Source organism: Trichophyton verrucosum (assembly GCF_000151505.1).
Source record: "Trichophyton verrucosum HKI 0517 chromosome Unknown contig00423_1.f1.exp, whole genome shotgun sequence".
Lineage (NCBI taxonomy): Eukaryota > Fungi > Ascomycota > Eurotiomycetes > Onygenales > Arthrodermataceae > Trichophyton > Trichophyton verrucosum.
The window spans coordinates 3,292-18,829 of record NW_003315345.1 but is presented as its reverse complement, the minus strand read 5'-3'; the positions used below and the strand labels follow the sequence as shown (position 1 = coordinate 18,829).

At 48.5% G+C, this 15,538-nt stretch overlaps 7 protein-coding genes across 7 annotated transcripts; 4 read left to right on the top strand and 3 right to left on the bottom strand.

Moving 5' to 3' along the window:
* Positions 1–561: 561 nt before the first annotated feature.
* On the top strand, positions 562–816 carry TRV_05481 (uncharacterized protein; the record flags this gene model as incomplete). The annotated part of the gene is made up of 1 exon (XM_003020376.1): positions 562–816. The coding sequence occupies one exon, from the start codon at positions 562–564 to the stop codon at positions 814–816; it is 255 nt and encodes an 84-aa protein (XP_003020422.1).
* A 1,079-nt stretch (positions 817–1,895) lies between these two features.
* Positions 1,896–2,780, top strand: TRV_05480 (uncharacterized protein; the record flags this gene model as incomplete). The annotated part of the gene is made up of 1 exon (XM_003020375.1): positions 1,896–2,780. One exon carries the CDS (start codon positions 1,896–1,898, stop codon positions 2,778–2,780), a length of 885 nt encoding a protein of 294 aa, XP_003020421.1.
* Positions 2,781–3,048: 268 nt separating this feature from the next.
* Positions 3,049–3,465, top strand: TRV_05479 (uncharacterized protein; the record flags this gene model as incomplete). The annotated part of the gene is made up of 1 exon (XM_003020374.1): positions 3,049–3,465. The coding sequence occupies one exon, from the start codon at positions 3,049–3,051 to the stop codon at positions 3,463–3,465; it is 417 nt and encodes a 138-aa protein (XP_003020420.1).
* A 467-nt stretch (positions 3,466–3,932) lies between these two features.
* Positions 3,933–5,326, bottom strand: TRV_05478 (uncharacterized protein; the record flags this gene model as incomplete). The annotated part of the gene is made up of 5 exons (XM_003020373.1): positions 3,933–4,027; positions 4,097–4,788; positions 4,838–4,986; positions 5,046–5,052; positions 5,115–5,326. The coding sequence occupies 5 exons, from the start codon at positions 5,324–5,326 to the stop codon at positions 3,933–3,935; spliced, it is 1,155 nt and encodes a 384-aa protein (XP_003020419.1).
* Positions 5,327–5,948: 622 nt separating this feature from the next.
* TRV_05477 (uncharacterized protein) lies at positions 5,949–9,411 on the top strand (the record flags this gene model as incomplete). Its single annotated transcript, XM_003020372.1, has 7 exons — positions 5,949–6,128; positions 6,211–6,295; positions 6,366–6,487; positions 6,549–6,704; positions 6,761–8,195; positions 8,255–8,859; positions 8,914–9,411. The coding sequence occupies 7 exons, from the start codon at positions 5,949–5,951 to the stop codon at positions 9,409–9,411; spliced, it is 3,081 nt and encodes a 1,026-aa protein (XP_003020418.1).
* Positions 9,412–10,275: 864 nt separating this feature from the next.
* TRV_05476 (uncharacterized protein) lies at positions 10,276–11,863 on the bottom strand (the record flags this gene model as incomplete). The annotated part of the gene is made up of 5 exons (XM_003020371.1): positions 10,276–10,562; positions 10,628–11,384; positions 11,448–11,544; positions 11,633–11,669; positions 11,770–11,863. The coding sequence occupies 5 exons, from the start codon at positions 11,861–11,863 to the stop codon at positions 10,276–10,278; spliced, it is 1,272 nt and encodes a 423-aa protein (XP_003020417.1).
* A 1,889-nt stretch (positions 11,864–13,752) lies between these two features.
* TRV_05475 (uncharacterized protein) lies at positions 13,753–14,931 on the bottom strand (the record flags this gene model as incomplete). Its single annotated transcript, XM_003020370.1, has 1 exon — positions 13,753–14,931. One exon carries the CDS (start codon positions 14,929–14,931, stop codon positions 13,753–13,755), a length of 1,179 nt encoding a protein of 392 aa, XP_003020416.1.
* Positions 14,932–15,538: the final 607 nt, after the last annotated feature.

Genomic DNA, 15,538 nt, shown 5'->3' with positions numbered 1-15,538 from the left:
GGAGGTCGAGGGTTTGAGTGATGGAGGAATCGTGGCGGTTTAAGACCAGGGCTTGCCCGAGGCAGCCCTACGACTCCGGCTAAAAGGTAAAAGACAGAATTACGGAGTAAAGGGCGTTATGTAACACGGCGGAGACGATAGAGCGGAGGTCAGATCAGGTCAGGGGGGGCGGCTCTGCAGTTCGATGTGGGCATGGAGATGGGAACCCGTTGGTGGTTGATGGCAACGGGGGTTGGAGGTGCATCCGATGACTGAAGGGAAAAGGAAAGCAGAGAAGGGCGAGGCGAGCGTGATCGCTTTTGGCCCAGGTGTTCCACCCTGGGCTTGTCAGGCTGGGGCTGAGACGCTGTGGTTGGCTACGAAGAGACGCTGGATGCCGGCCAACTGGCGGATTGACTCGACTGCTTGGTTCGCTTGGAGGCGCTGGGAGTGACTTTGCGGTGATGCTGGCGCTGCGTCTGCTGGTTGTTCGTCCTTTTTTTGCTGTTGCTTTCGTTTTCCGCTTCTGGGGATGGGAGGATGACGAGGTCATGTGCTGCTTAGTCATCCCGCTGACTCCACATGGCGGGAAGGGACCGTGAGTGGCACGTGATACTCTTTGACATCAACATCGACGTGGACGACAGAGACGAGATGGACGACATGGACGACATGGACGACATGGACGACATGGACGACATGGACAAGATAAGGAGAAGAAGAGTGGAAGAGAAGACGAACGAGGATGTGAATACAGGGAGAGGCGAGAGGCGAGAGGAACAGCGTGGGAAAAGGAGTGAAGATGAAGACTTAGACCACCAGACCTTGCCTGCCTGACCGATCAGGTAGGAAGTCACCCTACTTACACGCCATGGCCCCGAAGGACGAAATGACGGCTCAGAGGCCTCGCGGCTGAAGATCATTGCTGTCGACCGCCGACAACCAGAATAGCGTTCACGTTCTGCACAGTGACAAAATAGAGCCTAAAAAAAAGCTCATAGCGCCAACGCTCGCAACTGAGTGAGCCTATGGTTCCGTTGTCCTGGGATGAGCAGGTGGCTGCAAACAAACCGTCTCCGGACTTGTCCCGTAAGCACAATCCAGTACGAAAAAAATGGCTGAATCCAACAGGCATCCTCCCCTGGTGCATACAGGCCACGGGCTAAAAATCGGTGGATTAGCAGCCCGTTGCCACTGTCGGGCTTCCCTTGAATGCACCAAGAGGATAGTTAACTATCGATGGCTTGAAACAGAAAAACTCCGCAATGTTTGCTGCAGGAAATACGTACATCTCCATGTATGCGGGCCTCTCCGTCGATTAACCGTTTAGTCGATCAGGTATGTACCCACACTGACGTTATGTCTAACATGCACGACTTTTGCATCCTCGAATGATATTCTGCTTATTGGACCCCTCAATGGGGGCATTCTCGTCTAGTTTACCTGCTTTGTCATGACGTACAGAAGATGGAGCAGACGGCCAGGATATAGCGGGATAGCTTATTACTATTAACAATTAAATCAAGGATCTGGCGTCAGCTAAGTAGTCGATTAATTATGCGAGAGTTGCCCGCCATGCAGTGTCTCCAGAGAAATGCCGAGGTCCATCCCACACCTGGCGCTGGGAGAAGAGGAGAGGTTGGTCGTTGCATTGAAGGAAGACGCGCAACTCTCCAGCCATGGAACGCCGCATCTATAACTCTGCATCATCATAAAAGCAAAGAGACAACCACGTAAAGAGGCTGCATGATGGGCTGAGGAGTTGCTCACCAGCAGTCATAGTGAGTCAACCTGATGGAACCATCAGAGTTTGCCCCCCATAGTTTATTTGGGCGACCTACATAAACAGGTCGAGTCCTTCAATTCAGGTCAATTAACAATCCTGGAATTCTCCTGATCAACGGCCCGATAGCTGCATGTACACCGAGCAACCTGCAAGAGACGAGACTTCTATTGACCTACTACCCGCCATGTCTTCTAATTCCCAACCCATTGTCTTCTATGACATTGCAATGCGCCCGCCAGTGGAGAAGAACTGCTGCTCTCCAAACCCATGGAAAGCTCGTCTGGCCCTCAATTTCAAAGCTGTCCCTTACACGACCAAATGGGTGCCTCTTCCTGACGTAGCCAAAGTGCGTAGTGGGCTCAAAGTGCCCGCTGTCCGCAAGTTTGCTGATGGGTCAGACTTCTACACATTGCCCATTATCCAGGACCCCGCCACCAACTCGGCTGTTGGCGACTCCTACGATATCGCAGTCTACCTGCAGAAAACCTACCCAGATTCCGGCGCAGGCGACCTCTTCCCGGATCAGAAGCTCGACTACACCTTTACCCCCGATTCTGAGATTGCAGTGCCCCTCTCAGAGGTGCCGCAGAGCGGATTCATTGAATACGCCAAGTTCAACGTCAATGTCGACGCGGCATTCAGCACACATGTGCAGCTCTCGACCCAAGAGTTCCCATTCGACCCAGCCACTGCTGAGATCAGTAAAGCTGAGTTTGTCCGCCGTGCAGGCGTTTCGTCTTGGGATGACTTTGCGCTTGTCGGCGAGGCGCGGGAGAAGGTAAAAGAGGGGCTCCGGAAAACGCTCGGCGAGCTCGCCAAGCTCTTCCTGAAGGATACCAGCGGACCCTTTATAATGGGAACAAGAGCTACCTATGCGGACTTGATCGTTGGTGCATGGTTGCGAATGATGCGCACGACATTGCCGTCGAGTGAGTGGGAGGAATTGAGAAGCTGGCATGATGGTGTATTTGCGAAGTTGCATGATGCCCTGGACGTATATGCAGAGGTCAAATAGGTGACGAGCAAGCAGATTCCTCTCATTTTGGGCAACGTCGGCCTACGGCGAGGATAAGCTGTTAAATATTGACCGGTATCAAGGATGATTAGCACTATTTATGAGTAGCTTGCCGAATTAGAGCAAAGAATACGAGCGGCAGATATGCACAGATTGAGACTAGGGCTGAGTCAGTGAGCCTCGAGATCAAGCATGTATATAAACGGACGATCAAACCTAATAGATATGCTACCTCCCAGCACAAAAAAAGTTCTTCATAGCAACAAAAATGTCTTCAATGCAACAGCTCACACGCCTGCCATTCAGAGGCACTCTACTTTCGCGCACTCGGGTCCAACCACAGAACCCCCTCCTCCAAATACATCTTCTCCGGCATTGTCGACCAACGGCAACATCAAAATTCTCTACATACCCAGGACGGTTTAATTCAAAAACTACCAGCAATATATCATCATCATCATCATCATCATCATCATCAGGACTCGATTCCGATCCAAACAATGATCCGTATCGAACTCCACCCGTGAGCCTGGAATCCCTTGGTATTGGGAAGAATATGAAAATCGTCTTGCTCATTGTACTCTCTCTTCTCGAAACTATTGAGACGTGGTTTTGGTGCAAGGCTATCTGGACTTGGTGGAAGGGAGGCGAGAAGGACAAAAACATCGAACAAGGCTGCAAATAACCGTCCTTCAAGTGGTGATATCATTTGTACGATATTTGGGTTTCTAGAGTTACGGCCCGTGTCTTGGCGGGTATAGGGCAATTAACACATCTCATCTCGATATGGTTTTAGAATAGGAGAGAACTAATTCAGAAATGGTCTACTCTATAGCAAAAGAGAAAGGAGTCTTCATGTATATCATATTAACTATCTATTTGCTTGACCTATGTCCATGAAATTGCAAAATAATTTACATAGTAAGATCACCCATTCGATCTCATCAAAAAGCAGATCGAAGGCTCTGAATTAACCAGGGCTTGCCCCGAGCATGTCTCAATCCTTCATATTCCAGAAGATATCTGTTGCTGAAGCTCAGTGGTGAAAAAAAAGAGAGAGAGATCTATATGGAGTGTGGTATATAGTAAAAAAGCGCTCGAAAATAAAAGAGAGGAGGAAACCACCCAAGATTATCATGAAAGTTATGTTATTTAAGTAAGAATAATATCGTATCCGTCAAGTTGAATGTGCACAGCATCAGTGGGCACGCCATACTTGCGCCGAACAAGTTCGAAGATGATCAGGCCTGCACTGGTGCTTGGAAGTTGGCGAAGGGTATTCATGAAGAACCCCCCATACAGCCATGTTCACCAACCACCTATTCGCCGCACCTGGCGTTGACATTTCTTGAACGTCTCCATATATGCGTTGGCACGATGCTCCATCATCTCTCTACCCGAGCGAGAATGACGGACCCGTTTATCAAGGTGGTCTAGATTCCGGTAATAGATATTTTGCACCAGGCTTAGCGGATGTAGAACGGCTTGCTGGAAGATGGTAGCCGTTATTCCAGCCAGCATGAGAAATGCGGGCTCCAGAGCATAATGCGGCTTGATCACAGGAATTCCACCGGGCTGAGTAGGTGAGGAGAGTTTTTGGATGGAGGGCGCCTGGAGAGAGCCATAGTATCGGGTAATAAAGTGGTAATATCCTTGTGCCTTGACAGTTTCGAACAAGCTGAAAAACACTGCCGATCCAAGGCTGTCTTTCAGGAAGGACAGTGTCCAGCCAGAAAATACCCCACGAGCACCGAGAGTTTTGAGTTTGTCCCAGCCATAATGCCACGCGCTACGGTACTGGCCGTTTATCATATCGCTGGTCCTTGACCGGGCTTGTATGGCGTCCAGGGGTGCTGCGACAACGGATTGAATGGCACCTGCAGCGAAGCCCGCAAAGAAGGTGACAGGCGGCGATGGAGGTGGATAAACCCGCTTACCGCCCATCAGTGTTGGTTCGTGCATAGCTCCAAGTATCTGTAGATAGGAAGTATACAGTATGGCCCCGACCCTGTATCTTGCATTAGAACGTTACTTCGTTTCATCGGGGGTTAACTAACCCAACGTTTGCTATCAGCGGCGGAAGGACCTGGTACGGTATAAAGACCCAACCATGCGTCTGGACAGCATTTGCAAGAAGTCCCGGGGTAGTTGTCTTCCATGACCATCCTCCTGTTGTAGTTTGTGGTCCGATTGCTTTGGCTAGAGCCTATTCGCGACACTTCTTTAGCGGTGGACATACATGATCTGTAAAAGCTAACGTCATACCATATAGCTACACATAAATATATTATTAGCATTAACCTAGACATATGTACACACTGGGGAGCTACCTACTCAACCCTGGTGCGAAAGAATGCCTTCACCGGAGTTCTAAAGTAAAACGCTACAGCTTGAGCACTTATGGCGCGCATTCCAGCGGCCGAAGCACCAGTAGCCGCATTTGTTCGGGGCTTCCGGCGCCCCGTACCATCACCATCAGAATCATCGTTCCCTACTTTGGAATGGCTTGCTTTCAGTTGTGCCGGGCTACCGATGGGTACGGACATGGTCGTCGTGTACTTAGGAGGGAGAGGATATCCATCGGCAGGGAGGGTGGCTCAAAGAGAGAACAGTCTTAAGACGAAAAGCATGATGGTCTATCCAAAAAAAGAATACGCTAAAATATACCGGTCAAATGAATAAAATCAGCCCTCTCACCATCGTCATCTGCCTCTCCTTCTGCTGCTGCTTCGTATCTTCTTCGGCTTCTTCTTGCTCTCGCCTTTTTTTTTTTTTGATGGATGACCTTCGCGTGCAAACAGTGCAAACAGGCTCACTTTTATGCTAACCAAAAGCGGTTAGATTACAGACGCGCCTCACGTCGGTTTCTCTAAAGTGAAAAGAGCGAAAAGAAAGTTGAAAAGGTCGAAGACAGACAGAGAGAGAGGCAAGAATATCGAGCATCCACCGCGCGGCTTGCTCACGCAGCTCTTCGACATCATCCCCTACAGGCTCACGGATGAGCTAGTGACCCTCTTTTGCTTGGAGAGGGATAAGAAAAAGGGACAGTTCCGCTTCTTTTTGATACCTCGTTCGCGGCTACTTTGGCTACTAAGCTCTAAAGCAAGCTCCTGAAAGCTCAACCCGTCCTCACTTCACCAGTCCTCCTCGGAGGCACAACGAATAATCATGGGTGACGCTATCAAAATTGATGCCACGGCCTTCTCAACCCGTCTTTCAAGCTTCTATTCAGCATGGAAGGCAGATAAGAGATCGGCAAACCAGGTCTTTGGCGGCGCCTCGTCGATAGTCATCCTCATGGGCAAGACCGAGGACTCCAACTCGTTCCAGAAGAACAATGCAATGCATGTGCGTATCCATAACGGCTTCGGGAGTCTAGAAGAAGGCTCTGTTGCAATACTAGGGTTATACTAATAGGCCTTATCTATAGTTCTGGCTCCTCGGTTATGAGTTTCCGGCTACGCTCTTCCTGTTCACCATGGAGGCAATGTATGTGGTGACTACAGCAAAGAAGGGTATGCAAACGCTTAATTTTCTCCTTCGTCAAGTGGGGCTATGCTAATCCGTTGATTCTACTTCCAACAGCCAAACACCTCGAACCACTTCAAGGCGGCAAAATTCCAGTCGAACTTTTGATAACCTCCCGCGATGCAGAACAAAAGACAAAAATTTTTGAGAAGTGTCTGGATATAATCAAAAATGCCGGGGTATGCTCCTTCTGCCCATACGAACGTTAGCTTGTCCTTCAGGTCTAACTTGCGAATATAGAAAAAAGTCGGAACTCTACCGAAGGATACTTCGTCTGGTCCATTTGCTGAAGAATGGAAGCGGATGTTTGGAGATATTTCTAAGGATATTGAGGAAGTGGACATCAGTCCCGCCTTATCAGCTCACGCTTTCTCCGTAAAGGGCCCAGAGGAATTGGTCAGTGAAAAGTACCCTTGATAGGCTGTTATACAAATGACTAATTTATCTAATAGACATCGATGCGAAATGCTGCCAGGGCTTGTTCTGGTCTCATGTCTGAATATTTCGTGGATGAGATGTCAGAGCTCCTTGATGAAGAAAAGAAAATGAGCCATAAAACTCTTTCTGGCAAAATTGAGGCTAAAATCGATGATGCTAAGTTTTTTAATAAATTGGCGAAATTGCCAACCGGTTTCGATGCTCAGCAAATTGATTGGGCTTATGGACCTGTTGTTCAGAGTGGTGGAAACTACGATCTCAGATTTTCCGCAACTCCCGATGATAAAAACCTCTCCCCTGGTATCATCATTGCAGGATTTGGGATTCGTTACAAAACTTACGCTGCAGCTATTGCACGAACATTCTTGGTGGATCCCAGCAAATCACAAGAGGCTAACTATGGATTCCTTCTTGCTATTTATGATGCAGTTGTGAAAGATATTCGGGATGGAACCGTTGTTAAAGATCTGTACAACAAAGCCTTGGGGATGATCAAAGCAAAGAAACCAGAGCTCGAGAAGCACTTTGTGCGCCACATTGGTGCTGGAATTGGCATTGAGCTCCGTGATGCCAACATGGTGCTCAATGGAAAGAATACCAAGACTCTCAGAAGTGGAATGACGCTTTGTGTGTCCATTGGATTCACTGATGTCACCGACCCAGACCCCCAAGACAAGAAAAACGCTGTCTATTCGATGGTGGTCACTGATACGATCCGCGTCGGTGAGAGTGGGCCACTAGTTTTTACCAAGGATGCAGGAATCGACATGGACTCCGTCTCATTCTTCTTTGGTGATGAGGAGGAAACTCAAAAGCCAAAAAAGAGTCAGGGAGAGAGCAACAGAAACAGCACTATTGTCAGCAAAAACATTATTCAGACGAAACTTCGAGCTGAACGTCCAACACAAGTCAGTGATGGTGCTGATGTACGTCGACGTGAGCACCAAAAGGAGCTACATGCGAAGAAGAATAAGGAGGGCCTGGAGCGCTTCGCCGGTACCAAAGGAAACCAAAACGGAGTTGCACAGAAGACCTTCCAACGCTTCGAATCGTATAAACGAGATAGCCAGCTGCCTTCTCGCGTTAAGGACTTGATCATTTATGTTGACCATAAAGCTGCTTCAGTTATTGTTCCTATCCTGGGACGCCCAGTTCCATTCCATATTAACACTATCAAGAACGCAAGCAAGAGTGACGAAGGAGAATATGCCTATCTCCGTATCAACTTCTTGTCCCCTGGTCAGGGTGTTGGAAGGAAAGATGATCAGCCATTCGAGGATGCATCTGCACATTTTGTGCGAAACCTTACCCTTAGGTCCAAAGACCATGATCGTTTTGCTCAGATTGCAAAGGATATAACTGAGCTTAGGAAAAATGCTCTAAGGCGAGAGCAGGTGAAGAAACAGATGGAGGATGTTGTGGAGCAGGACAAGCTCATTGAAATCAGAAGTATGTCCGCTCATCTTCTTTCTATCATTTGATAGTTGTTATACTGACAGTTTTATTAGATCGCCGACCAATTAAGCTACCAGATGTCTACCTCCGTCCACAGTTGGATGGTAAACGTGTGCCTGGAGAAGTTGAAATTCACCAAAACGGCCTACGTTACCTGTCCCCTCTCAGAAGCGACAATGTTGACGTTCTATTTAACAACGTCAAACATTTGTTTTTCCAACCCTGTCAGCACGAATTGACCGTTATTATTCATGTCCATCTCAAGACACCGATCATGATTGGGAAGCGCACTACTAGGGATGTTCAATTCTACCGTGAGGCTACAGACATGCAATTCGACGAAACTGGCAACAGACGACGAAAACACCGATATGGAGATGAAGAAGAATTTGAAGCTGAACAAGAGGAGAGAAGACGCAGAGCTGCTTTGGATAAAGAGTTCAAGGCCTTTGCAGAGAAGATCTCTGACGCCGGAAAGGACGAAGGCGTCGATGTTGATATCCCATTCAGAGAAATCGGTTTCACCGGTGTTCCTCACACTTACCGTTCCAACGTTTTGATCCAACCAACTACTGACGCGATTGCTCAGCTAACTGAGCCTCCTTTCCTTGCCCTGACATTGAGCGAAATCGAAGTTGCGCACTTGGAGAGAGTACAGGTAAGAATAATCCCTAAACAAAAGCTGAAAATTTGGACGCTAACATGTGTATAGTTCGGCCTTAAAAACTTTGATCTTGTCTTTGTTTTCAAAGACTTCCATCGTCCACCAATGCACATCAACACCATTCCAATGGAGAATCTTGAAGGAGTTAAGGATTGGCTCGACTCTGTTGATATTCCTTTCAGCGAAGGTCCTCTCAACCTCAGCTGGGGTGCCATCATGAAGACTGTTACCAGCGATCCATATGGCTTCTTCCAGGATGGCGGTTGGTCGTTCCTGGGCGGTGACTCCGACTCTGAGGGAGAGGATGAAGAAGAGGAATCTGCATTTGAGGTATCTGACTCCGAAATTGCTGCAGATGAAAGCTCGGAGGAGGAGAGTGGCTATGACGATGACGACGCTAGTGATGAGAGCGAAGCTGCCAGTGAGGACGAGAGTGATGAGGGTGCTGACTGGGATGAATTGGAAAAGGAAGCTATTAGGAAAGACAAGGAGGCTGCTCGAGGAGGGCATGATGATGGAGACAAGCCAAGGAAGAGAAAGCGCTAAAGGCTTTGATTTCCACCAACTTGCTCTCCCGATGGTGCCCGGTCCATGTTTATGCCCCCAAATTTTATCTATGATTTGTTTTCTTTTCCTTTGCGATATGTATTTTGTTCTTTAATTTTCTACTTGAACGCTGTAAAAACATAGGGACGGGAATGGGCAAAAAGAGCTTTCATTTTAGGCCATCGATACTTCAATGCCGATACAGCAAACTGCGATATTCCAATACTACCGCTTTGATGGGAAGGGATATCGAGAACCGTAGCGGTAGATCCATCATAACCATACATACATGAATGGACAATTTCGAAAGCTTTACAAGTATTATGACTATATATATACCTGAAAGGAAAGACCATTGCATTACCGTGAAGTTTACGAGACTACCGTGTACTTGCTTTAATCATACGTGGATCAGTCAAGAAAAGCCTAGAGATAGTTAATAAACGCCAAAATAATCTCACACACATAAGGGCAACACAACAGCCCAGCTAAGTTCATTCCCTCTCATATCCACCCTGGTGAACAAAAAGCAAAGGAAAGAAAACAATTGACACGGAAAAACGGGGGCAAAAAGAAGAAGTGGTATAAAGTGAATTGAATCCAAGGCAGTTTTTCTTTAAGCTTGAGGTATCAGGGTAGTGATAAAACAGTAGCATGGTTGCTGCTTCTAAGATGGCAGGCTGAAAAGCAAGCAAAGAAATAACAAAAACAAAGGTAAGAGACATAACTGAGACGCCAATGAGTTTACATAAATACATAACAGCTTATAAGGTAGGAGCGTGGAGGAGCAGGTAACGGGAATGTCAGCTTAACCTCGTCGTCGGAAATTGAAGAACGATTTTGGTGTGGTTGATGCCCCCGTTGCTACACCTGTACCGTCATGTTCGCTGTTCCAAGTGAGATAGCGATGATCACCAAGTTTTCTTTGAAGCTCGTTAGCCACAGACTGGAATAAATAGGGGATAAGAATGAGGGAGTGTTGACGTACCTTGGTTTTACCAAATGGACAAAGGTGAAGATTGTTCCGAGGACAATGCAGATTCCACCAACGACGACGTATGCAATTCCCAGGAATGGGTTCTTGCCACCCATCACGCTTCGTGTAGTGAGGACGATAGATTTGGTGCCACCGAAGATATCGACCTTGAAGTCTGTCTGTTTGTTAGTAACAGGACGGCGCAGCAAATGGAAACATATCTCAGAAGATCAAACATACTGTCCTGGATATCAATCTGATAGGATCCGGCAAGCATTCGGTCACCATCATTTCGTCTGGCTAATTTGCTGAATGTTGGCAGACCGGCGGTACGCATCCAAACCTGCAATTCTTCCCATTCCTGAACGTTTGGTGGTGGGTTCTTCTCCGTGTATCCGTCTGGGTATCTCTTTATCCAGTTCGGGGGCGGCGAGACTTGGTCGTATGAATATTTCGTGGGCTTGTAAAGGTCCTTATCGGACGACCAGGAGATGCCCTTGTTAGTCATTGGGTAGGTCTGGTTTCCGTCATTACCACCACCAATACGTCTGGGTTCCAATATCGTATCATTAAACACGGAGTTCGCAATCAGGCCGCATGGATAGTATGCCTTGCCCTTGGGGTCAAGCCTTAGAGGGTCACAAGTGCTGGTTCCAATAGTGGCGTTTGGTACGGCAACACCTTTCAACTGGTCCAGATCTAGAGATTTGACGTATCGGCGGTGATTTTGGTAGAAGTTGGTAAGGCGGTAGTAGAGGTATACTGGCGCACCGATGTCATTCGGTATGTCGAAAATGAGGGAGCAGACGGTTGTATTGATGTGCACGCCATTGTCAAGTGTGACGTCGACATCATCATTCTTATACCACTGATAAGGGGTATCACCCTTCGACTGTGTTTTGAACGAGGCTCGAACGTTGGCCCTGGCATCTTTGGCATTGTCCTTGCCAACAGGCGCGTCTTTGCAATTGGAGTAATCGAATATTAACTCTTCGACCTGTGCTTGTGTCAATGCCGTGATCCCTCTTTACAGATATGCGGTCGCAAATGGCAAACATACCTGCGAACTAGCATATATCAACAATCCTCCTATCGGCGCGAATATGATGCCCATAATGAAGAAGAGCGGCAGAACGGTTTTGGGAGTTAAAATCGGCCTATAGTCCCGGCGTGCGTAAGCTCCACTGCTTTGAATTCCCGCTTCTCTCTAGTTGTTCATTTCTTGCAATCTGAGAAATCACTTACTGCCATGCCTTCAATCGCTGTTGACGAAAAGCCGTATCTGTAAAGCAGCAAGGCCGCGCGCATCCGGTCAGCCCATCCTACTCCTCATTTCACTAATATAAAATAGCAAAAAGGTGTTGCTATGGTTAATAACGCACTTGCTGGCCGTCTGCTCTTCTGCTTCTTCTCATTCTTATGAATATTTGGATCCTGCGCCTCGAGCGAGTCCGTATGCGCTAGAGTCGGCGCCATCACGGCCGCTTTGGACTATACGCCACGTCGAGAAATTTGTAGGCCCCGTTGAGGAGTCGAGATATCGTTCTTTCGTCAAAAGCCGGGCTGTAAGCGGTTTAACAGTAAGTCGTCAAGACGTCCTTTTACCCCCTGTCCCGTCTCCTTTTCGATGTTCGTCGTCGCTGGCGTTTGTTGAATCGTCCGTCTGCAGTCAGTCGCTCCAAAGGTTTGTTCCAAAGGGGCGCCGCACCCGCCAAGGGAAGGACGAACGAACCTGGTCCTGTTTGCACTGTTTGCATCCACATGCCCAGTCACTGCTAAGCCTTGGATTACGTGTGTAAGTTGCTTATGTAATCCCGAGGCTATGTCTATTAATAGACGCGCTCCAGGGCGAAGTTGAAGGCGAGACAGAACGAGGCGATTCGACGAGGCTAGAATTGAGTCTGTGGAAGGATGGGAAAAGTCTGTGGCTTATTATTAGGCTGGCTGCGTAGGTTTATGGGTATATGCTGCGCCGTTTAGTCGCCGTTTTCAAGTGGTATTTTTTCTGCATTGCAGATCACAGATCAATAAGTGCATCTCCGCATGTACTCTAAACAGGAAGACGTCTTATGCAAAAATGCCCCGGTTGTCAATGGGATGATTGAATCTTAGGTGATCACCCATTGTTCATTGTTGTTATTGTTAGTAAGGGTAAATAGAGTAATCGAATCTAGAATGCGCCGCTTGTGTTTATTGATTGTGTGTATTGTATGGAGAATTGTATTATTATAACGGAGTAAACAGTTTAACAATGCAATGCCCTAGATAATGACCTGAAGAGGAAGGAGAAGGAGATATGAAAAGTTATGTCAAATGAAAGGGAAAGTAGTAATTCTTGTCTTGTCTTGCTTGCTTGCTATGTGATGATAATTCGATGGATAATTAATAAAACAAAACGCAAAAACCAGGGGAGAGACAAACAAAGGGGGAAAGAAAAGGCAAGAAAAGCAAATAGCAACCACCCAATACCAGACCACCGATCCGATTCCCGTATCTTCCTCCCAATGAGAATGATATGATGCTAGTTCCCCGTTTGCCATTGCAATGCGTGTGTTAAAAGAAGCGCGAAAAATAATAAAAAAAGGGAATAACATGGTATTCTGTGCTGTAAGTGCTGTGCTGGAAAGTAGAGCCGACGGCCAAAGCAACAGGAAAGATGGCTACATGATGTTAAAAGAAAACCCCCTGGCATGAAATGGCCAGGCATGAGGATCACAGTCAAGGAGATAGGAAAAGCAGGGACGCCATGGGAAGAAGATGAGACAAGCGATGACCCGGTGTGTGGTAGCTAGTTTCACCGACGTTGATATCTCGACACCGGAGGCTGTTGTGCGTGACCTCCAGAGTACGAAGAGTAGTAAGCAATTGTCGTCGTCGTCGATGTAAGGTTGGTAAAGGTCGTCGGAGCAAGGTGGGTCGGGGAAACGTTAGTCCAGCTAAGGCCATCCCCCCAGAGCCGCACACCGGGTCAAGAAAGGAAAAAAAACTTTAACGCAACATCTCATCTTCATCTTCGAGCTGCGCATCGCGAATAAAAAGCAAGGAGAACACAGGCAAGCCAAACGCCGTTGGGTCATGATTGGAAGTCATTCTGGTATTAAAAGGGGAATAAGTGCAGGATGAAGAGAGAAGAACGGGCAATAAAAGGCGCTGTCGCCGGGTCGTGAAATAGTAAGTAGCAAAAACGCGCGATGAATGAATGGGGTATTGGATGTGTTCAATTTCGTGTCTCAAAACCGATCAAAATGCTGAATAGGACGCAAAAATAAACAGGCTGAATCAGTCAGAGGTCAATCTGAAGAAAGTGGCAAGCAAGTCAAGTCCAAGTTCGTTATGTCATGTTGTTGCAGTTGCTATTGCACGCCTTAGACGTACTGGCGGAAATGCTCTTCGGCCAACCACCCAACTCTCTCGTATGCGGTCCAGAGCTTGCTGGCCTTGTTGACGTCAATCTTACAGGCTTGCTGAGCGTCGGTTTTGCGGAACTCTTTGCCGGCTCTCAAAGCGTTGACTCTTGCTTCAAAGATGCGACGCTTACTAGCGAGGTAGCTAGCGCAGGAGAGACGTAGAGTAGAGGCAAGGCTAATCTCAGCGGGATCAAGAGCGTCACGATCGGGGTCTGCTGAGAGATCGAGCAATTGGCCCTTCCAGTCGGCCTTAAGACCCTTGGTGTTGCCGCGGAGAGTCTCAATGGGTGGACAGAAGTTGGGCAGCATTCGGTAGTCTGTCTCATCACGGTTGGCGCCGATTACACGGGTTGGCTTGGGCAGAGGATCGAATGAGTCCCGGGCCTTGGTCTTGGGGGTCGACTTGGGGCTGCGTCTGGCCCGCGGCGGACGAACAGGCCTGGATACCTCGTTGGAAGATGGAGAGGAACTGCTGCTAGGCCGGCGTCTTGTTGCAGGAGCAGGAGCCAAGGTCTTGAGTTTTGACTGGGTTGATGGCCGTGCAATGGGTCGATATTGTTTCATCTCGGACATCTGGCGATCTAAACGGGCACGCTCGTCCCTGGCATATGCTGCTGGGTTTGAATTGTACTGAGTGGTGACCCAGGACCAGAAGTAGAGATACTCTCGACGACTGGGCAGGTTTTCCTTGGAGACCTTGAGTTTGTATGAGCTGGCGGCGATGTGCTGGTCGATATCTGCAACAGTGGCCTCGTCCGAAGCGAAGAGTGGCTCATCGTTGGGGATGGCGGTAGCACTCTCGTCTGAGCGAGGGAAGAGGACGGGATCCCGGTTATTGATGCTGCTGCCGACCGTGCCACCCTGTCTATCAACCGGCTCATCATCGTTTGTTCGCTGCTTCTTGCTCTCGACATAAGGTGTGACGGGTGGCGATGGCAGATCCATCATCTCGGACTGCTTTCTTTTGCGATCGTCTGAGATTGGAGGTAGTTTGTTATCTCTGTCGAAGGAGGATTGTTGTGGGACGGAGGGAGAGAGGGTTCGGCTGAAGGAGTCGTGGGGCTTTGCCTCTGGAGGAGACATCAGGCTGGCGACAGAGGGTAAGCGATTCATGTTGTGCATGCCCTTGTTCTGCATGCGTCGATTCGATTGCTGCCTGCGGTGCTCGACTATGGTGATGCTGCCTAGTTCGAATGGACGACGAATCGACTCGTTTTATATTCGATGGTATGTTCTGCTGATGGATGCGGACGACGGTGGATGGAGGACGGTGGATGGAGGAGCGAAGGAGAGATGCGCAGGTGATGGAGAGAGAGCGAGATGTAGATTATATTATATGCCTCCTCCCCCAACGGTCAGATGGACGGCAGCCCGACCCAGGGCAGGTGGAAGTCAATGGAAAAGGTTTGCTTGGCAGTGACGGAAGGCGAGGATTTGTCAGATGGCGCTAGTCCTCTTTCGGACGGGTCTCGTGTGGTCGTGGCGAGGGCGTTACGGGGATAAGCTGGCTGTAAAGTCCGGGCCTGCTGCGCACTCGCTCTTCGACGGGACAGGATGAACAGCAGGAGAGAGACTGAGGAGAAAGAGAGGAGAGGCTAAGCGGCAGACGGTGCGAGGGAGACGGAGAACGGAGACTTTATAATGAGCTGGGACTTTTGTCGACCCAGCGAGTGACCAGTGACTGGTGACCTTTGATGAAGATGACTGATGACTGGGTGGGGAGCGCAGCGCAGCGCAGGCGAAG